Raw genomic sequence first — 22,688 nt, forward strand, 5'->3', positions numbered from 1 at the left:
ATAAAAACAAATGGCAGTGATTTCGTGTGTCTGGGACATGCATTAGTTCCACAGGATCTGAGCAATCTGACTTACTCACCTGGCTAATTTAAATATATTGCTTGGCATTTATGAATGTTGGTGTTTACCTAATAAGTGCATTTCTCAAATTCCTTGTTTGCATATTAATTTTTTCTAAGGGATACATGCAAATGGGAACTGTATAGGTTTTCATTACTGGTGTACAGGTACAGATGAGGAAAATGTTCTGGAAAAAAAGCTAAAACAAATTTGCATTAGATTTTTGTTTTCTTCTGGGTTCCTATTTTAAAATGGGATTGCACAAGAACTAGCAGTTGATGTGATAATTTAGTTAAGCTGACCTGTAGATGCTGGTTCCAACTATTTGGTGTTTTGTTGTTTGAAATGTGCACACATGTACATAAATTTACACAATAATTCAGAAATTCCTAAGGACAGAATCATCTCAGTAAAGCTTTTATTAAAAAGAAGGAAAAAAGTATTATATCTGGATTATTAATTTGATTGTGATAAATTAGATTTTAGAGTTTTGTCATACATGTGTACATATAAATGCCACTTTGCAAGGTGGCATGGGATGATTTTTGCTCATCTCCTGGGGGCACCCAGCTGTCCAGGGCTTCATTTCCTTGTGGTATGGGCCCCAGTAGCAATGTGTTTCTAGACAGGGGCTGGGGAAAGGTGCCTGCCCTACCTGTGTGTGCATTGCAGGGAGGGGCTGGCAGTGCAGCCAGGACAGGTAAGGCTTTGAGAGATGACTGAGGGATGCTCAGGGAGCAGCAGCCAGTTGTACTCTCAGTGAGTCACTACCAACAGGAAAACTGTCAGCCAACTGAACTGAGGGTGTTCCCTCTTGGAGCCCATTTCTGCCAAAAGCTGTGATCTGCAAAATCCACCAAACTGTCCAGAACATCTCCTGAATCAGGCTCGCTGGCAGGGTAGGGACTCCTGATTCCTTCTGGTGCCCTCTCTGCTCTGTGCTATCTTTTCTCTTCTTGCTTCCAGGACAGTGTGGGAAGGGCAGTGCTAAATCAGTGTGTGTCTGAGTGGGAAATGCTGAGGTAGCTGAGCTTCTCCATGAGCTGTTCAGTGTCAGTGTGTCGCTAATCTTGCTTTGAAGAAGCTGGACTCCTGACAGCTTTTGAGCCACTTTCCATCCAGTTACTCAAGGCAATCCCCTTTAACTCCCTTGCAGAAAGCGCTTCATTTGCAGAGGGTTTTACTGTCATCTGAGTAAGGACATCCTTCTCAGTAAGTAAATGTGGTTGTTCAAAGGCGCTGAATGATTAGAGTGCCCTAGGCATGGCATCAAAACTGTGGTTGCATAAAAACTGTAGCAGCCACAGGCTCCAGTGGTTCTGACCTTGCTGTTCTCTGTGTCTCTGAACAGGGAAGGAGCAAACCATCAGGAGGAGTGAGATTAGTGTATGATCTGTGGTCTCTTTGCCAAAGGTTCAGATGGTTCTAGGGACAGAAGCTGGGCTATGGACAAGTTCATGGCCAAATGGGAAACAAAACTCCCAGGTAAATGCTCCTGGTTCAGCCTTGAGAGGGAACTGGCCTAGATTAATACAAGAAGTGGTCAGCAGAGATGGGAACTGGAAGCTGATTCTCCAAAGCCTGAAATCCCAGGAAGTGCAGGATTTTGTGGCTTAGCTCTTTTATACCAGGTTGTAGCTGAAGCCTGTTTCTTTCCAAGTGAGATTTATTCTCACAATGCACCATTTTATCTCCTCACTAGTATTCCAGGCCAGGCCACACTGTGTTTTGAATTAATTCTCTACTTGTTTTTGTGGAGGCTGCAAGAGTTTCCAGACTGAAAGGAAACACCCTAGGCAGAGTAGTGTTCTCTCTTGCTGTATATCCCTTGCCATGCAGGCTGTTGGGCCTGTGGAGAATTCCTGTAGGTCTCATTTGGTCACACAGCCTTACCCTACTCATACCCTCTGTTAAACATGCAGCAGTGACAGATTCTGGACTCTAAAATTCCTTTGTTTTTTCCTATTATCAGTTTAACCTCAATCAAACTCCTATCAGGTACATCCACACACACACACCTTAAATAAGGCATCAAAACAATGAAACTATTTATTAACCTCTGCAGCCTGTTGTTAACACCTTCCATTTTTTCATGTCTTTTTCCAATATTTTTTTTTGGTTGTTTTCTCTGCCATTTCCTGAGCACTGGCTCAATACTATTCAAAACTGGGCTATAAAATGTCATACGGTCATATTTGCCTCTGATCTGGCAAGTCATTGTCAATTTTTCACTTATGTCTTCATTTCTAGTGGGCAAAAAATGAAAGTTTCATCTTCAGGAAAGCCTTTTCCACTTTAATTCAAAAGAATTTAATAATGAATGTTTTATTGCCAAGTGGTCCTTACTTTTCTGCAGCTGTAGATTTACAGGACTTCAAAGCTGGATGATTAAGGTGCAGTTTTAGTTTGTAGCCAGGCAAGCCAAACAACCTAAACTTCAAAGGAGGGGAGTGTGCTTTAATGTTGTGGGCTCACCCTTTGTGTTCAGCAAACGGAACTGCTGGGGAAAATGCCATGTGCAGCAGACAAGTGATGTGGCTGCCACTCCTGGGAGGGAGGGGGGCAGCTGGCTGCTGCCTGAGAAGAGCAGCCCGTGCCCAGCAACCTCCGGATATTTGATGGCTGACAATTACATCATTTTTGCATGATGTAGGCCTACAAGACTTTCAGCTTTGCTTTTGGTATTCTTAAAGGTTCTGTCTCTGGGGACCTCCAAGGCTGGTGAGGCTAATGGCAGGATTAGAGCCTGAGCTCTGTTACCTCTTCTGTTTCACTTTGTCTGTGCCTGATTCTTTCCTCCGCTGGTGTGCTCACAGGGTGGATGGTGTTATACACATTATGAAAGTTGAGAAAGGCTGTCCTGGCAAAAGGAAGCATTCACTCCATACAACACTATGATTTGAGGGGAATAAGGTAGAGGATTGGAAATAAGGATGCTCTGCATCTATGGCAGTCATGTTGAAAAGGAGCCACTGTGATTTTGCTTTTTTTTTTAATACCCTATGCAGTTAGCCCAACCATATATCTCCTGTTTGATATAGCAGGGTTAGCAGAGAGAAAAAAGGAGCTTAGATAGATCCATCATTAGATGGACCTGGAAATTGTGGTGGTATGTGACTTTCCTTTCAACTCTGAAGCCCAAGCAATGTGACCCTAACCCTTTGTGTTTTATCAAACCCTTTATTGCACTTACCCGGTAGATGCTCCAGTTCAGAAAGTAGAACAAAAGCCTCATGATGAGGCAGAAAAAGGCCTGGATAATTCTTACTTCTTGAACTGGTGTGTTATTTACTAGGACTGTTTCCTTGACCAGAAATCAGTCTTAAAAATCCCTACAAATGAATTCATTCCATAGGCTTGGGATGCAGCAAGGTGCAAGCATGCAATGGTGATACCCTGAGGTGGTATCTGAGATCAAAGCAAGGTGCTTGGGTGTAGAGGATGAGTCCACAAACAGTCTGGATCCTGACTGTACACTTGACTGTTTTGAGTCGTTGGAGCCCCCAGGAAATGGCGTGCTGGACTCCATGGGCTGGGAGATAGGAAAGGAGCTGGCAGGACACCACAGAGACATGTCTGTTGTTCAGTAAATGACTCGCAAAGCCATGTGGCTCTGGTGCCAATCTTCCTCATCAGTACTGAAATCTGAGTGGAACTGGGGCTTTATCCCGTCAGTGTCTAGGCTTCTGTGGGATCTGGGCCACTGTCTCCACAGGCTCTGGGACCCAGCAGCCAGAGGGGCCGGTGCTGCCAGGGATGGTAGTGCTCTGGAGGCAGAGCTGGCCAGCGCTGCGCCGCTCGCAGTGACCCACGTGCACTCTGTGGCAGAGCAGTGACTCCAGCTCACCAGTTAGAGCTCTCCAGAGAGAGGAGGTGCCAGGCAGCCTCTGGAGCTGCTGAGCGAAGGAGCAGCTTTGTGAGACACTGTACACTCCTAATTTCCTATGTGGCTTTCCCATTTTGAGTGCGCTGCTTTGGTGAGGAAATGGCCTCCTTTCCTCTCCCGTCCTGTGCTGGGAGAACAAGCTTCATGCTATTTAGCTCTTTTCCTTTCATTCTTCGCTCTCTGCTTTCTGGGGCTGGCCCTGCCTTTGCAGTTCCACACAACCAACCCTGTAAACAGTATTCCTTGCTTTGAGAAAATCCATGTTTGGTTAATCCAAGTGCCTGGTTGTGGTGGCTGTGTTTTTCATTGTGACTCTGCTAGCTGATAGCCAGTGTCATCTGGAAATCATTGATTGTCTCTGTATCTCAGTTCTCCACCGGTGTGTAGGACTTTCTCATTGTGGCATTCAAAGGATTTTTTTGGTTTTTTGTTAAATACAGAGAAGGCATCTTTCCACTGATGCACAATATAACCTGGGAAAGTAGTTTCAGTCTCTGTGCCTGTTCTCCCAGAACACTTATGTTTAATTCTATGTGAAAAGCATATTCCAACAACGGTGAATAATTTTTTAGCTTCTTTAATTTATTTGTTAATAGCTAAAGCATACACTGAAATCATCACTTCTGCTTTCATGTACTTATGATTGGTTTGCAGTTACTGTTGTGTGACTATTCCATATTTGAGAAAGGCCATCCAAGATGTGTTGGATGTTTTTAATTGGACAGAACAGTAACAGAACTGGACTAGATGAAGTTCATCTTAGGATAAGGAGTATGGTATGAAGAGTTCTTTCTACTGTTGGCTTCCTGAGAACCAGCCTTCCTCATATTTAGACTCATAGACAGGAGTAGAATATCTACAAACAGGAGCATTTGAGGCTTACAAATGCTTGACTGTGCATTTAGAAATATGCTCCTTCATTATTGTCATTACAGGCATGTAATGCTTTCACAATTAGGCATGCGGATCATCTAACTGGTGATCTTAAATTAAACAAGAGAATTAAAACCTCTCTGGAAGGCTGGAGAAGCTGTGTGTGTTTGACAAGTGCTTGCAGATTTGCTTCAGAGACCATGGATTGAGTTTTCACTAGAGGTAACTGGCAGAGACCAAACTTTGAAGACAATAGTTTGCTGCTGTCTTGGGTTTCTGCTTTCATAGTATGAACCATTTAAATAAAGAACCTGATACATTGGAACCTTCTGTGTCTTTAATTCTAGAGCACTGAAACTGGCTGCAGTCATAAGCCATACAAGCTTATAGCCCTTTTATTTTTCCCCGTGTTTTTGATTTATATCCCCTTTTAGGGACTTTCAAACTCATCTGATTGCTCTTAATTAAAAAATGTAGAAGGGAAGAGTAGGGAGCACTTGCTGTGCTCCCCTCATTCCTTCTGATGCCTGACTGGGGCTCTGACAAATCATGAAGCCATCAGTAATTTTTTTTTCCCAGCCTTGCAGACCATTAACCCAAATGGTTCTTCGATTTCCGAACCGTGTCCTCCCAGCCCCCTGTGTTCCACAGCTCACTCTAGATCCATAATTCATTATTTGGAAAGCTGCTGTTTTAATGTAATATTAAAGAGGCAGCAGCTCAGCAGGTGTCCCCAAGGTAAGGCCGGCTGCATGCTGCTGGCAGCAGCTGCTGCCTTCGGGCTTATCAAGATTTCTTTGTTTTGAAATGGAAGCTGGAAGGATTTTTAATACGTGCCCTGTCATTGGCTGAGCAGATCCTGCTTTCTGGCTGTTATTCTGCCTTTGACTACAAAGACAAATTCTTATAACACATTCTGCCTGCAATGGCTGCATACAGTTCTGTGCCCTGGAGAACGGAGCAGGGTGAGGAGAGAGAGGAGACTCTCAAGGCAGATACGTGTGCCCTGTTTCCTCCTTGCATTTTTCTTAGTGGACCAGCCAGGTTCAGTCAATCTGTGCAGCAGCTCAACATTTGTCAGCATTTTCAAAATGGGCTTTCTGCTTCTATAAGCATAAAAATAAACAAATATATTGCCTATAGAGGGCATTCCAAATAGTGAGAGTGATATTCTGCTGGTCTCATGCAAGTTCTAGTTCTCTGTGGCCTAAATCTGTGTAATTAGATTTAATTTATGTTGTTCATACCACTGGCAGAATCTGCTCAAATAGCAATGCTGGCATTTCCATTTAAGTAGTATATCACAACAAGCATTGAGTAAGGCTTTTCGGTTCTTTGGAATAAGAACTTCAGCTTCTGTATTTGAACATCATAAAATGCATTGATGGCTGGGTTTCCCCAGAGTATGTGGGTCTTAAAATGGCCATATGTAAACTGCATGTGCAATGTTTCTTGCTCTGGGGATAACTGGGGTGTAGTTACAGAGTTTGGCTGCCCAGTGTGGTCATCCATGCAGCAAATATTCTCTCACACCAGGAGGAAGTTGCTTTATTATACTTGGTTGCTGTACATACCTGTGTTAGCCTTCAGGACTTTTGGGGCAGGTTCCTCTAAGTTGTAATGTCTGCTGAGCATTTGCTTCCTTTCTGTACTGATTTGTGGAAATTCTTTTATTTTCCCTTGTTAATAAAGGGGCCCAGCTTTTTTCATTGCCCAGTCTGGAGTCCTTTAGCCACCCAGAGTTGTGTTCTGAGTGACAAGTGTGCACTTCCCACGTTTTCCCAAGGAGGTTGTTGTGACAGTGAAGAATGCTGTGTGCTACAGTCATGCTTAGAAGGTTTATTGGTCACTCAGTGCTTAGCCAGATACAGGAGGAGGCTGCTGTAAAACTGTGAGTCTGTGCAAACTGTAACAAGGCTGCAGACTTGATCAGAATATCCCTGAGCTCCTAAGTTTGGATGTGGATCAGCAGAACTTCCATCTGCATTGTCTCATCATTAGCATTGGCAAGGGTTTCTTCAAACTTGTCAGAGTTTTGCCAAAGGCCTACAGTATATATGCTTTGGCATTTCAGTCCTTTTTCTGTGTTAATGTGACAAATGGCTTCGTTTTTTGTAAAAACAAAGTCTGCAACTGTTGAGTCCTTAATGATAGTCCATTAATTTGCTGCTGCCAAAACTGTGCTTGTAAAGCTTCAGTTACTTTACTAAAGAAGATAATAATGTTCGTAATTGGTTGGCTTGAATTTCTGCAGTACTCTGTATTCAGTCTACAGAGAATCAGAGTCTTTACAGGCCCAGCTAGGAGCTCTGGCATCTGCAGCCTAGGCTTTACCAGTGGATGGCTTCTTTTCCATTCTCCTTAGCTCAAGGCTCAGAGCATTGGCTAAGATGGGAGACTTGTAGTCTTTTAAAAATGCAGTGAGGATGTCTTTGGTTTCATGGTGGATTAAGTGCAGGAGAAAAAAAAAATAGGCTTAGGAGGGGCAAGGTGGAGGGAGAAGGTGGTTGTAGAGAGATGCATTCAGAAGGCATGACCCACTTCATTCCTGTCATGGAGCAGACCTGACAATTGTGAGCATAACAGTTCAAAAAGGGTGCAGAAGTTGGATATTATCTCTCCAATATGAAATTATTAAAAAAATACATAAGAATTAACTATTCTGATGTTATAGTAAGTAATTTCTTGTCAGAACATAAAATTTTTGTCAACTTTTGTTTTTGGTGTCAAAGATTTGAAGGAATTTATGAGAATTAGAAAATTACTTGTGGTTGCATGGTAATGCATAAAAATTATCCAGTCATTTTCATTCAGATTTTTCAAAGCATGAAGTATCATCATCTTTGGTGAGGAAGGAATTTCCTCCCTTATAATAGCATGTAAACATAACCACAGTTGGAATACATAATTTGATACATTCTTCAGAAGTGTTGAGCACTTGTTGCTTTGGAGAACCATGTGGAACCATATGGCCTGTTTTGCACTGTGCTACTATTTTCTGAGTCTTTCATACTTATACTTGTAGTTTCATTTTTGTACCCTCAAATTAAGTTGACTTAAATTAGATGCCTCCTGCCTTGTAGGGACAGACACACAGCTCCTGCCAGGTGGCCTAAATTGCCTCCTTGTGAGTGTGTGGCTTCTGCTGGCCTAAGAAATCATTCATTCCCTCTCATTTCGAATCAGAGGTCAGCAAAATGACTGTAGGCACATAGTCCAGGCAGTTCCACACCATCACCGTAAAGGTCTGGGCTCATTGTAACCCTCCAGGTCTGAAATTTGCTGAGGAAAGGCAGTGAGGGTTTGTTTTCTGGAATGGAAGAAAGGAGGGTAAGGGAAAGCTGCCTGCTGTTGGTATGAGGCTGTCAGCAGAATGTGCTGGGGAAAAAAAAGTCTTGCTCCCCCTTGCCATCCCCTCTTGCCATCACCAGGTCTTCTTCCATGAGGGATGAAATTACTTCGTTCTCCCTTGCCCCCCCAGCACACCTGTAGAGAGGGGTAGAAGTTTTTTGATATTGGTATTTAATTCCAGTATTTTGTCATTCTAACATGGACAGATCATTAAGTGAACAGCTCCTTGAGAGCTGGTGACATATCAGAGAGATTCTGAAGGAAAGGTTTGCGAGTTCTGAAGCATAACGGTGTGCGAATGGAGGAAGATGAACTGCAACTATGCCCAGGCTCCCAGCACTTTCAGATTCTTTTCCATTGGGAGCTCTGGTGAGGAAAGCAGTATTAGCATTGGTGGAGGCAGCCCTATACCCTAAATTTATCTGCTTTGTCAGTAGGTACTGCTGTAAGAGGCAGTGAAAGTGCCCTTGCACAGTGAGAGCTCCACCTAAGAAATCTCTGATATGATGCAGGCTTTGAATTGAACATGCTCAGTCGCCACAGTAACCTCCTAGCAGGAACCATTATTTGAGTCAAGAGCCAGAAGGGTTTAAAGTAGTCTAACTCCTGAGGCATCTTTGGATGTGATTAGACTATTGGTACTCTGGAATTCTCACTTGGGATGGAACATGCAAATCACCACAAAGGTGAAGTGATGTGGTGCAGCTCCTAGGAACTGCTGGTGTAGTAGTTGTTGCTCATGTTCATTATTGCTGATTGACTCCCCTTTGCAATCCTCCTTGCTGGCCTCCTAAACTAGCTGTGACCATATTGCAAAGTTTTCATCCCTTGCTGCTAGCTGGTAGAAGCTGATAACAAAGCAGTTAAAATACAGCTTGTTTATAGGGATACTGTATGGCTTTGGGGACACATTTCACAAGCTCCTGAAACCCTGTATTTGGGGAGGCAATGTGATCATTGTTAATTTCTGTTCCTTTCATGGAGCAAAGCAGTAGTGGGCAGAAGGGGGAGGGATTGGTGCCTGGACTGTGCTGGTATGAGGGAGATGCTGTGTCCTTGAAAAAAATGTACTTGCTTGCATGTTATGCTGGGCTCATCTGAACTCTAAATATTGGGCTGCTGCAGTAGAAGTGGCCTTTCCTCCACTGTGAGTCACTTCAGCCCTGAGCTGTACCTCGTGTCCACAGTGAGCAGCACATCCCAGGCAGCACAGTGGTACTCTCTTGTCTAAAATTGCAAATAACTGGAAACAGGGAGATGTGAGAGCATGGGTGTACTTGTACCATAAATATGTTTTTAATGCCAGAAATATAACTTAAGAATGACTGTGCCTTTTTTATTGAAACTTTGAGAAGTTCAGACAAGAGCAGATAAAGAACATTAAGGAAAAATCAGCTCAATTATACTCCATCATTACACAGCACTGAACTCATGTAAGCAGGTTTTACAAGCAGAAGTTCAAGGTGAAGCTTGTGTGCAATTCTACTTACTTTTTCTTGAAGAGTACTTGAAGTTATTTTTCTCTCTTCCTCTTACCTTGCATCATTTTTTTCCTGCTTGCTGTGGTTCCTGGAGTGTGACATCACTTTCCTAGCATTTGGCCTACCTGGAATATGGGCTCTGTTTATTTCCAAGCATTGCTTTATTTGAAGTGGTTGGTAGTCTTAAGCAGTTCTTCACTTTAATTAATAGATAAAAGTCTAGAGTTATAAGGTCACATGCATTATCAAGAAAGACATCTGCAGGCAGGATAGTCAAGCTAACCAGACGCAGGTTTTGTGTATAACAGGTCAAAGATGTAGTTTAATCTCATTTCTTTCATATACTTTCAGTAATCCTACACTTGAAACTGACAACTGACACAGATCACTACCCTTAGGTTTATATGGGTTTTCTGTAGGCCATGAACCAGTACAGAGAAGCTTCATTAGTGACTCAGTTCATGTTAAATCTTGTCAGATGTTTTTGCATAAGAAACCACAGCTCTGAGGTCTCATCTCTTTGTTGGTGCATTTTTAAAGCAGTTTAATGGCTTCTGAAACCACAGAAGGCATGGGAGGGGAGAAGAGATCACAGGGCTTTGGGGTTGCTTAATAGATGGCAGTGGCTTTAGAATGTTTGCAGGTTTTTACTTTATTCTCTGGGATGAGTTCTAAAATATGGTATCAAAAAACCATTTACAGACTCATCAAAATCCTCTGCAGTGATTTTTGACTTGGAAAATTTGATCAAATTCTGCTTGGAGCTACCAAGGAACTTGATGAAATAAAAAGTGCTTAAGGAAATTATAAATTTAATATTTGACTGAGAAGTCAATGAGATTTTAGTGCGTGCTTGTAAATCCTGCCCTACGAAAATGTGAATTCTGTCAGTTTGAGCTGAACTTCTTCATTACAATAAAGGGTATTTAAGATTTCCTTTTTCTCATTGACACAACCAAATGAATGTTGAATGCCAAAATCCCTCTAAGCTCCTTCACAACTGTGGAAATGAAGCACCTTTCACCTGCAAAGGTGTCTGTTTCTTTAGAAAAAAATGTGATTATGTTGTCCATTGGAACTGTGACACAGTGAATGTATTTTGATTCAAAGCTTGTTTCTTTCATTTGCACTCCACATGATACTAAATTCTTGTGCCTTGTTTTTTTCTTAGTTTTGTATGCCTTTTAAAATACCATCATGCTTCAGCTCCAAATCAGCTTCCAACTCATATATTCCATATATAAATAGATGGGTGGGTGGGGATAGATGGACAGATACAAAAAAAAAATATCATGGCAAGCACACATCACTGTTTACTGTACTGTTTAATTCCTCACAAATCATACCCCTCCTGGGAAACCCCCAGTTTTCCTTGGTTTTTATCTTACTCCTTGGCTACTTCAAATTTTGCTTGCTGTTTTTTCTGTTCTCAGGCAGCCTAAATGGACCATTTCCACATGAGTTTCATATTCACAGAAAATTTCCCCTTTTATTAAATAATAATTCAGGAAAAAAAAAAAAAGCAGAAAAGTTTAAACTGATGCTGGTGGCAGGTTAGCCCAGGATTCAGCTGTAATAGACAGGGTCTATCTCCAGCATTCAGCCTCATGGAAACCTTTGGTTGGGGTGGAAAGTGCTCAGGGTAGAGGTTCAACACTAGCTGGAATCAAAGGTAAGAAGACTGAAGAAATGAAATTAGGTTTCAAGTGTCTATTCAAAGCATTCTTAATGAACTTTTGCTTGCTCATTGATATTTCTTTCGTCTCTTGATCCAAAGATCACGATTGGTTTTCTTTGGGTTTTTTTCCCTGCTGTGCAAAGAAAGATTCCCTCTAACAGAGCTGCCATCATTCTTGACAGAATCCATCTCCTCATTTTTCACCTTCTTTCATTATCAGGGTGATCTTTGAGCCCCGAATTCTGATAGTCACCTTAAAGTCAATCACCAAGACCAGGTCAGGGAAGATGAATCATGGCAGTTGTTCTTTTCGGCAGTGAGTGCTGGTTTTTGACCATTTGTCACGATCTTTGTTGCTGCTTGTCTGCAGCCAGAGGCTCCCTGTCACTACGTGCTGCAGCTCTGAGGGCAGACACGGCAGCTGGGCAGTGTTTCCACCAGGCACCCTCCCCATCCCGCCTGGAGCTGCTGCTCAGCCCCCGCTGGGACCGCTGCTGACAGCGCCGCCGTCCACACCAAAGCCCTGTAAACAGCCAACAAACACTGCAAACAGCCAACAAACACTGCAAACACCCAACAAACACTGCAAACAGCCAACAAACACTGCAAACACCCAACAAACACTGCAAACAGCCAACAAACACTGCAAACACCCAACAAAGCCCTGCAACCACCCAACAAACACTGCAAACACCCAACAAACACTGCAAACACCCAACGAACACTGCAAACACAAACAGGGCACTGTGTACACCTACACAAGCTACTGCAGTGGGTAACTTCTCATGTAAGGACAATACTCAAGCACATCAGTAAGAGGAATGAAGTAAGAAATGGGTGAAAGGCAAACCAGAGGGAGGAGGTGCAAGTAAGAGAAGTTGCCGAAGCAAAGAAAGAAGATGCCAACTTCAGAACTCAACAGCAGCTTTGCTTGAGAATATGAAAGTTCCTCCTTTTACATGCAATGGGGTAGTCTCATCCCCCATGCAGAAGTCCAGTCCTGTTCCCTCTGAATTTCTTTTCCATACGGACAAAGGGAATCTAAGGCTTGGCTTCACAAGTGATCTTAAGAAGGTTAAGCTTGAGTGAATGAGGTTCAAGGCAAACAAAAACATTCAAGCTTTTCCTCATTGAAAAGGCTGTATGAAGGCAGAGATGCAGCCTGTCTGTTGCAGCTCTTTGAACAGGAATATAGGGCAGGACAAGTGTAAGAAAATGGTACCTTTTGTTCTTCATGTTCCAGTGAATGCTTAGGTGTCTAAGGATGGTCAAATAATAATTTTCAGTAAACAGGGCCTTGAAGAGTAGATGGTGACCCCTGCTGCTGTTGCAGTACTCCATCTCACCTTTAGCAAGCTTTAGTCTCAGTGTTTTTGGACTTGACCTTCCCTTTTGTGGGGCATGGGGGGAAAGCTGAAAGGAGGATCACATCTAAGGATTGGGAGGCAGACAGTACTCTGAGGTGAATGCTGCCATTGGCAGGTCATGGCTCCCAGGCCACATGAAATGAAGGAACCATGAGTGGGGGCAGAGGAGAGCAGTTCTGCTAGCTTGAGTTAGTCTTGTCCTGGAGAGGAGAGAGCATTTGTGCACTGCAGCTGGGGCCTGGAGCTAAACTGCTCCCCCAGGCTAAGGTACCTACCAGGGTGGGTAAAGCACTTTGGCAAAGGTACCTTGGGACAGGGGCAGCAAAGCATTCGAGTCAGCTGGGACCTGCAGCCCTTTTGATGGGGAGCAACAACCAAACAAGTCTCTTAGTCCTTCTAGGCTCTTACATGCACTGTGTATGCTGACAGGGTTGTTCAGTTTGTTTCAGTTTTTTCACTCTTCAGGTTGTTTGGTTTCTGTACACTGGATGAGAGGCAAATTGAGCTGCCAACTTGCTTTGTGGATAAGGATGGAATCCAGTGCATTCTGTCCAGCATTCACAGCAAGGCTGCAGCAGGCAGCTGAATACAGGGTCCCCTGGTCATAGTCTAATGCTAAAGCAGTGGACTCTTCATCCCCAGAGTTAAGCCCCCTGTTCCTGCCACATCTTTTGACACACTTGCACTCTGTTTGTGTTTGCAGACAGTTTTATTTTGTCTTTAGTCTGGAGATCAAAGTAGCTTTGAGCAAAAGGACTGGAATATCTGCCCATGGCAATCCTGAGCTACTCAGGGTTTGTCTCTGAGGCCCAGTCCTGTTCATATGGGAGCTTGATTAAAAATGAGTGAGAAAGGGATGGAGCTCCCTTAGTGGCAGAGAAGAGGTGAATTCAGTAGCTCAATATGAACTTCATCACGCTGTGAGAGGCAAAACTAAAATACTGTCTCCAAGTGTTCTGGGCAGGAAGCTTTGAAATTGTTTTCTAAAACAATTCCTAAAGTCTAGTGTGTTAGAATTGATGGAGTGTTGTGTTTCCAATTCAAACCTGAAATCCATTATAGGATCCTGCTTTGTGTCTGAGCCCATAAAAGAAATCATCTGTGAATTTCAGGTAAAATTCTAGACTTCAAAGAAATTTCTTGTGACATTGTGTCCTTGGGTTGTTTGTTTGTGGAGGTTGTTGGGTTTTTGTTTGTTTGTTTGTTTTTAAGAAGTTCTAGGTGTTTGAATTGGCTGTTTCTCTCATTCTTGTGACTACCAATGCTGAAAAGCTGTTGAATGTCACAACAATGTAGAGAGAGATGTGTCTGAACTGTGCCTTTAAAAACCCCTAATTTTTCTGCTTGATGCCTCAAGGATGTAGTGGAAGGAACCAGCCGAGTGTACAAAGAAATATGAGTAAAATGTTGCTAAAAAGAAAAACGTTTACAGGTGGGTCTCCATGCTCTGCCACTGGACAGTCACATTATGCTAACATAAGCAATTCCAAACTGCTTATTTCTTATTTCTAAACTGGCCTTCATGTGTGGAGTTGCTTTCATTTGCTTGTACTTACATGTCTAGCACTACTGACTCTCCCACAGGCAGATTGTGGGGTCATGGCCTTGCTCCTATTTCAAGTTACAGTGGGGAAAGCCAAACACAGAGGAACTATATGTAGTCTTTGGCAGAATCTCAGGTCTGGTGTGTACAGAAATCTGTTTTTCCCATCCAGTTTTTGCTATTTGCAGACACAAATAGAAGTATAAATGTTTTTATATTTTTCCCCTAAATGCTTGCATGAAAACTGTCTCTGAAGGTTTGGAAAGCAGCTGACTGGTCCAAAGTAGCATCTTAGGGGAAGGGGAGTTGTAGTCAGCTGGTACAGTAATTCCTTGGGAAGATGCTGATGCCAGTTTTGCAGAAGTCCAGTAAATCATCATCCTCTGCCTATTGTGCTTCTTATAGCAATCTTTTTATGGGTTAGTGCAGCTAATTCCACTGAAATTACAGTTTTTGATCAATTCTAAGACAAGCTTCTGGTCTCTTATTGCCCTTCATGGCTTGGGTGGGCAAGATCTCAGCTGATCCCTTTAAACTTAAGAACAAGATGTATTTTAGTCTTGACCAAACTCAGTCATTTGCTGGTGGTGGGACCCATACAGTAAATGTCTTTTTAAGGCTGTTTCATTCCTTTAAGGAATGATGGCCTAACTTGAGTTCAGGCCACCTCTCTGCCAAATGCCACATCCTGAAACCCATTTCTGATGTGTATTGAGGGCTGTGGAAAGCCCCTTTCAATTGTATCTCCTATGAAACATTTGATTATGGGAAAGGGTGTGTCAGTAGGTCAGCTGGGCAAGGTGCAAGAATTCGACTTCACAACCTCTGCATTCACCAGGAGGCTGAGTATGCTGGTAAAAAAGATTTAGCGGTGACAGGAATTCCACAGGCTGCGGTTCCCTGCACAGGCAGTTTTGTATGCAGAGGATGAAGCATGTCATCCCTGCAGAGGACGATGGTGGGACATTGATCTGTTCAGATGCCTGCACCTAGCCTTGAGCTAGAGAGCTGTGCTCTCATATACCTTAAGGAACATGAATAATTCAGTAAATCAAAAAACGGGAGACTGTCCAAGAGGATTTGGGCGCACGTGGGGAAAAAGCATCATGGCTTTTGTTTCTTAAGCTGCACAGCTAGTCCCTGGTGGCTGCTGTTTCTCCTCTTTACTGAAAGACTGCCTCAGTTTCCCAGTTTAGTGAACTGCTTCTCGGAGAACCACAAAATACTTCCCAAAGCATCTCATTTTACCACTTCTGCTTTGCAAATCAATAAATGTTCCATGAGTGTGTCAAGGCAAGAAAACAATTAATAGCAAGAAAAAGTACTTCCTTGGCTTGCAGGCAGCTCCCAGCTTGCTTCTTTCCCCAGATTAGCGAGGATTTAAGAAGCACATGTTCTGTGTATGCTAAATCAGCTCTGCAGAAACCACAGCATACCGTCATTCTGCCCTTATCTCTGAATTCCAGGGGCAGGCAATCTCAGCTGCTCAGCACAGGCTGGCAGCCTCAGCCTGCCAGGAGGTGCTGAGAGCCATGAAAGCGTGGCAACGACAGTGACACACGGCTCAGATGCTATCTGCACAGCAAAGCCAAGGCAGTTTCCATGGTGATGGGGAAGCTCCAGGCTGCTGGGGATGCAGCTGCTCAGTTGGATAGGATCAGCAGCCTTTTCATAGAGGCTCTTCTAATAAGGCTTTTGTGTTTATGTGGCACTCACTAGGTTGCATCCAGCTCTGGAACATAAAATGAAGGGTGAGGGGAAGATTTAAATTGTTGGAGTGAGTGCTGACCTAAAAATGAAACAGGAAAAGCAGGGTCAAAATGTTTCGAGTATTGAAGTATCCACAAGGGACAGGTTTTTGTGACAGCTTGAGTGAATTTGATATTCTGGTCAGTGCTTTTCTGCACACCAACATTAATAGCTCCTAAAATTCTTTCATCAAGTGCAAGAGTCAGAATCATATCCCCAGCTCTTAACTTTCTTCTAAATTGGATCCAAAGTCAGAATGGGTCTCTTTCTCTGTGTTGAGACTATAAATATCCCAGAGACTTGGGGAAAGTGGATGATCTTGTGACTTCTACATTTGAAGCATTTTAAAATATTTTACACTCCACTTGGTCCTCTTTTGGATAAAAATCTCTCAATACCTCAGCACAGGTATGTGGAATTAATTTCTTAATTTTCCTATAGAGTCTTACGGCCTGTGCTTTTACTTTTCTTATTGCTGACACAGTAGATACAACATCTCCAGGTTCCCCATACTGGAAATGCATATTTTGCACTTCTGCTTTGATCTTCTATCAACCTGTGCTCTGTGGGTGCCACAGCACATCTGCAGGAATTGTCTGTAAAACTGCTCAATTAAAGTAGTAATTTAATCATTTTGACCGAGATTTTTGGCGGTGTTAAACTTTGGTTGCTCTCTTTTAAACAGGATGCTAAAAGAGATTTGTGTTCTGTCTTTCAGGTGGTGCAGGGGACCGGGAAAAGATGCCTGCCAATCATGAGGCTTTCCTGCTCATGGCTAATTCCCAGAATGAAATGGAAGATTGGGTGAAAGCCATCCGACGGGTTATATGGGCTCCATTTGGTGGAGGTATTGCAAATAGCTCACATGCACATAAATTAAAACATTTGCCTCAAGGTAAAGCATATTCTTGTGATACTAGGATATGTGTTACACTGTAAAATCATTGAGATGTCTAGATAAGCTCCTGATTGTCTGAAGTGTTTTGAAGCAAGGGATGGGGTTGATTTTTTAATTTTTTTTTTTGAGCGGATGGACAGCAATGAAAGGGGAGTGCACATCCACAGTGTATAACTATCTCAGAAAGGGGTGGTAGTAACAAACATACTACTGTCAGTATTCAATTCTTTACAGCAAAATATTCAGTGGACCTTATGGGAATGAAGGATTCTGTCCAGTTATCTCAATTTTCTTCCATGAAGCAGATGCCCATCTTAAACATCCATACAGCGAGAAACAGCAAAACTTTAATTAAATTAATATAGGGCCCAGCTGAGAAGGCAAAGCTTCCACTGGCCTCACTGGGGATGCAGCCTGAGGAAGAACAGGGTCAGGCTGAGTGAACACCTGTAGGGTAATACAGCTGTTGACAATCCCTGTAGTTAAAATGAACAAAACATCCAGACTTTCATTGTTGATATTCTACCACAATCTTCGAATTCTCAAGTCAGTAGACTAGGTAGGAGTTGTTTTTCTGGTTTTGCACAGAACAAGGACTCACAGATGTTTTCTTCTCTGGGTTTGGTGTTGGTGACAGCAGCTGCTGGCCTGGTACTGGACACTGTGCTTTGAAGTGGCTTGGGTACTGCTGATGGAGTGCATGCAAACAGTGATATCATGTGCAGACAGCGCTGTCAGCCTCTTGTGAGAGGTACAGATAAAAAAGTGACAGATAAGGGTTAGGTAATACAATTACTCCTGCTGAAATGAAGTTACTAGTTTTCCTGGATCTAGGGGGGAAAAAAGTGACCTTGATGTACTGAGACCCAGTGTTTGTTAATAACTTTTGTCCTGGGTTTGGGGTTTTTTGTTTTGTTTTGTTTGTTTTTTTTTTTAATGACTCTTGAAATTTGGGTTCTCTGGTAGCAGCACTTCATTTATCTGGAGGAGATACGATCTCTACTGGTGCAGTTCTTTCTAAGGTCCTTCTTTCACTTAGCAGAGAAGATGTAGGTACAAAAGTTAGCTTGTGTCTGATCTGAGGTTATGTGTGATGCTGTTGTGCTGTGGGCAGAAAAAGCCCTCTTTGCTAGTAGAAAACTGTGCTACCAGAGTTTCTCCTCAAACATGAGGATGTGCTTCCTTTGCTTCCCTTCTGAATTCCAGTCCACACTGAAGGGTCTTTTAGACTGAGGTCAGTGCAGATCCTCTATCAGAAGTCTCAGACTCTCAGAGCTGGTATTTCTGTAGCTGTTTGTAGTTGATGTTATGGTGCGTATTTTGTAACTTTGCAATGCACATTCAAGAAATACTCTGAGGAAAAAGGAGAAATTCAGTAATGACAAAGGGTGCACTCTCTAGCAATAGCCATCTTTAGGGCATGATATTGACAGCACTGCTGGTATCAGTGCAAATTTGGCTTTGTGTTTTGCTTGTGTTTTGTCCGTCTCTTGAAGTAGTTTCAAAACAAATATCTTCAAGTATTAAAATAATAAATAATTAAAATAATAATATTTTAAAAACAGAAGCATGAAAATGGCATAAAGTTAGTGATGGATTTCCTGGGCTGTTTTTTGTTTGTTTCTTTATGGACTAGTATTGTCCTGATTAATTGGCTAATTTTCTTTACATTTGAATTTCTCTGCCAACAGTCAAATAATATTTTGGTCTTTTCTTTAAATGAAGCACATACTCTCACATTGATTCCAGGAACTGGAGCTTTATGAGGCATCAAAAAATATTAAATAATGAGAATGTGGAAGCCAGGCAGCACAGGGGAGATTAGTGCAGGGGGGAATACAGGAGCTTCAGTTTGTTGCTATTTTCACATCCTGCAGACTAGATGTGGTTCATTGATCAAAGTCAGTAAAGGCTGCTCTGGCTGTTGGTGAGAGCCAGCTTAAGCACTGTAGAAGGGAAGCACTGGAGTTTGCAGAGTTGGAAAGAATTGCAGTTGTGTATCAATGTTTTTTCTCTGTCTATGGTTAAAAACTGGCCAAGGACATGGGTACATGGTGGGCAGTCAGTCTGGCCTGAACTCTCTGCCCTAACACTCAAATACTTAGCCTGAAGCTAGCTTGACCGTGCCTGCTTTGCAGTCCAAGCCGCAAGAGCAGATCCTTTCGTTGTGGCCACTTCTCTGAGCGGGCCAAGCACCAGCTCCTGTCAGGAGGGGTCTCCTGCCCCCCAGCCGCTCTGTCCCACCACGCTGCCTTCTGCTGGCACTGGGGCTGTGAGTTGTGCCGTAGGAAACGACCTGGCAGGAAATAAATGGTGGGGAGGATGAGTTTGTAGGTAGGTTGATTCCTTGGCCTTTCCAACCATGCAGCTGCAGCGCCAGTAATTCCACTGGGGATACACGATGGCGTGGAGAGGGGCAGGCTGCTTCATTCTGCCTGCAACCCACACACAAATTGGCTTAAAGAAACCACTGAGGAGCTGCATCCTCAGTTTCTTTGCACTTCAGAAAGAATGCGTAGGAATGCCAGTGACTGGGAAACAGTAAGGATATTCAAACTGTTTTTCCCAAATGTTTTTTAGCCAGTTTGGGGAGATAATCAAACTTACACCTTCTCCATCGTAATCAGAGCAGGACAGTTTCTCTGAGTGAAATTCCAGCTTAACTCAAATTTGGGAGGAGAATAAACATAGCTGTCTCTGTTTTAATGGAATAATTTGAACTCTGCTTTGCCACCACCACTATTTGAAAGCTAAGTCTTATCTATCAACACTTTTTAATATATTAAGCTAAAGGGAGGAGTTAAAAAGCAGGCTTTATTATAAATATGCAAATATCCAGCCCTGGAGAAGGTTGATGTGGTGTAAAAATGAATTATGCCAAGATAAAAGGAGTTCCTTAACCACACTTTAATCTTTGCTGATGTATTGAAGAAACATAAATAAAAAATGGTTGAGGGTACCTTCTTATGTTGATGAGGGCTTATGAACTGTGCTTAAAGGTGAACAGCAAAGGCTTCTTAAAATAAAACAGAAAACTGCCCAAAGCAGCTGAGGTTCACAAATTACTGATAAAAGACACAGTCAGGTTTAAAAGCCGTATGGAATGTGTTCTTTGAAAAATGCTTCAAATGTGGCCTTAAAATAAAATTGTAGAGTTCCTAAGTCTTTTGAAGAAGAGCTGCCTTGTTTATAGGGAAAATAATCTCTAACAAGTTTCCTTGAGTTTCAGGCTCCTGAATTCCTGGGTCTAGTACATCTCATTTAGAGCAGAAGATTGTGTAAACTGAGATTTGAGAGTACTCCATACATTTTGATTGTCGTTAAGAAAGAAGTTAGTCACAGTGACTTGATAAAAGTGAGTTTTGGAGCACATTCTGACAGGGATGATTCAAACTGGTTTTTTTTATGATCCTTCATACCTCTGTGATAAATTTTGCTCCATGCTTGTACCACCAAAAGCTTATCTGGAGAGTCCCTCTGTGTCCTCCAGTCGTGCTGTTCAGTGAGTGCTCATTAATGTGAAGTGCAGGCAGCAGTGCCACAGTGCTAAATCAAAGGGTTTGTGGCCATAGCCTTGGGTGAGAGTGACCTTGATCTTGCTCTCCCCGGCTGGATTGGAAGTTTCTGATGTCTCTGGGGGAGAGAGGAGGTCTTGGTCTGTACAAGTGTGGTGGGACTGTACTTCCAGTCTGAGGAGGTACAGCCACTGCAGAGAAGTTCCTTTCCATGTGCCTTCCTCATTTCTGTCTTACATCAGCTGTAAAGCAGAGTTTGTCTAGGACTGAATTTCTGGCCATGAGAGACAAAACCTAAACTTTTTGGTGCCTGAGTTGAATGCCAGGTGGCATAATTCTCTCACAGCTCAGCACAGCATGGGGACAGAATCATTCTGTATTAATCTTGATTTATGTTTGTGTTTGTTTTCTTTTGTTTACATATTCTGTCTTGCCTTGAGCAATTCCTTGCTTCTCTGCCAGAAATGCATGTCTCAGCCCCTTTCTTTCTCCATTACTTTATCCTAATTTCTCCTCCTCTTCATCCCAAGCTTTCATCAGTTACTTGTGATGGAGGGGAGGTGAAGCAGTTGGAAGGGATGTGTTTCCCCTTAGGCAAATATGAAGAGCTTTACCCTGTGACAAAGTAATTGTGTTGCCAGAGCTTCATGAATAGTTTTTCAATTCAGGAGGAATAGTCACTGTAAAACTGGTGGGGTCTGAAGAGATGTCCACTGAGGTAGCTGTTCTACTGTCATTAATTCCAGACACCTTTCCCATATCGATAAACCATGATGTGTGGATTCTTATTCTTCGGCCAGCAAAGTTTGGGGTTTTTTGGGAACCAGGGCCCTGTGAAATTGTCTTGTATTAGGGGAGAGCTGAAAGATGTGGGACAAGGTGTCTGAGGTGTAATTTAATTCCTGGCTCCATGTCCTAATGGGTGATGGAAGATTAACCCTGCATAGGGCTAATTAGGGATCCTGCTTTTGATGAGTAAATATCTTTGAGATAACATCTGCATGAGAGCAAACATGACTGTTTTGAAGGGTCAGATATTGATATTACATGCATATCCACCAGGATGCCAAACTATTTAGGAGCTAGGGTACGACATTAAATTTTGGGAGTCTTGAGTTTTAGTTTTTCCACCTGTAAGATGGGAATTTTCTAGTAAGAGCAGCATAAACTCAGAGCCTTGTCAGTGAATTTAAAATGCTAAAATACCATTACCAAGAGGTAATGAAGAGGAGGAGGGAATTGGCTTCTGTTATTTGCCCAGTCTGAAGACAAAGATGTGATTTCTACTCCGTTGTTTGCTGGGTCCCACAGGGTGACAGCCTCAAGAAGGATTCCTGGTTGGGTCAGGAGGAGCCCCTTCAGGAGGTGTCAGGGTGGGCTTCCCCTGGGCAGGCTGCCCCAGGTGTGTGGGGAGTGGCACTGGGTGTTTGTTGTGCCTGATACCTGCTGTTATCTCTGCCCTGAGACAGCTGGCGCCTGATGCAGCTTATCAGTGTTTGCTCCTGCTGCTGTCTGATGCTGGGAGATGGGCCCAGCCAGGGCAAGAGGAAGAGAAGCAGGATGGGGGTTATGGGGTCAGTATCTGCCCAGGACCAGGGGATGCCTGAGTCAGCTCAGATGTGAGGAGCTGCTGGGTTAGCCTTGCCCCCAGGCAAAAGTGTCACAAATGGTACACAAATGGTAGATGTGGAAACTAAGATGGAGTAACTAAAGTGAGCTGGCATACAACAGAGAATGTTTTAAGATCTGTTTCTGAGGCTTGATTAAGTTCTTTTTTTTTTTTTTTCTGATGTATCTCTGTCAGATATCTCTGGGGCTTCTATTACTCCTTTATGACCAACATATTTTTACCATCCTGTTACAGCCTTGAGGTAGGGAAACACAATTGTCCTCATTTTTTGTTAAGGAGGGATCTGAAATATTGAGCAATCAGAGGACTTGCCTGAGGTGACAGTGACTGTCTGTAAAAGAACCACTCTGATGGCATCATTCTGCAAGACTCATAGAAAGATTCCTCCCATGGGCCTTGACTACAGGGATATGTTTGGAAGAATGCCATGGGGTATGATCCTGAAGAAAAGAGGGAACCAGGAGATCTGATGGATTTTCAAGGGTTACTTCCTTCAATCTCAAGAATCCTCTTGCTTGTGCAGGAAACCGAGCAAAGGTGGCAGAGGTCTGCATGGTTGAACAAGATGCTTGTGACAAAGCTCATTAGCTAAACAGGAAGCATAGAAGTGGAAGCAGGGACAGGTATCCTAAGAGGAGGAATAGAGAGAAATTCCTC

The 22,688-nt window shown here is 42.9% G+C and overlaps 1 protein-coding gene across 2 annotated transcripts in view; it reads left to right on the forward strand.

Annotated features, from left to right (window-relative positions):
* The window catches only part of ARHGAP22 (Rho GTPase activating protein 22), a 117,176-nt gene that overhangs the window by 64,527 nt on the left and 29,961 nt on the right, over positions 1 to 22,688 (forward strand). The window contains exon 4 of one of the 2 annotated variants that reach the window (XM_054277216.1): positions 16,707 to 16,883. In XM_054277216.1, coding sequence (XP_054133191.1) covers positions 16,707 to 16,883 — 177 coding nt within the window. The remainder of the gene's footprint in view (positions 1 to 16,706; positions 16,884 to 22,688) is intronic. The other variant, XM_054277218.1, reaches the window with a different exon arrangement.

The sequence above is a fragment of the Melozone crissalis genome, unplaced genomic scaffold, assembly GCF_028551555.1.
Source record: "Melozone crissalis strain CALT ecotype California unplaced genomic scaffold, PUWL_Pcris_2 ptg000019l_1, whole genome shotgun sequence".
NCBI classification, from domain to species: Eukaryota; Metazoa; Chordata; class Aves; order Passeriformes; family Passerellidae; genus Melozone; species Melozone crissalis.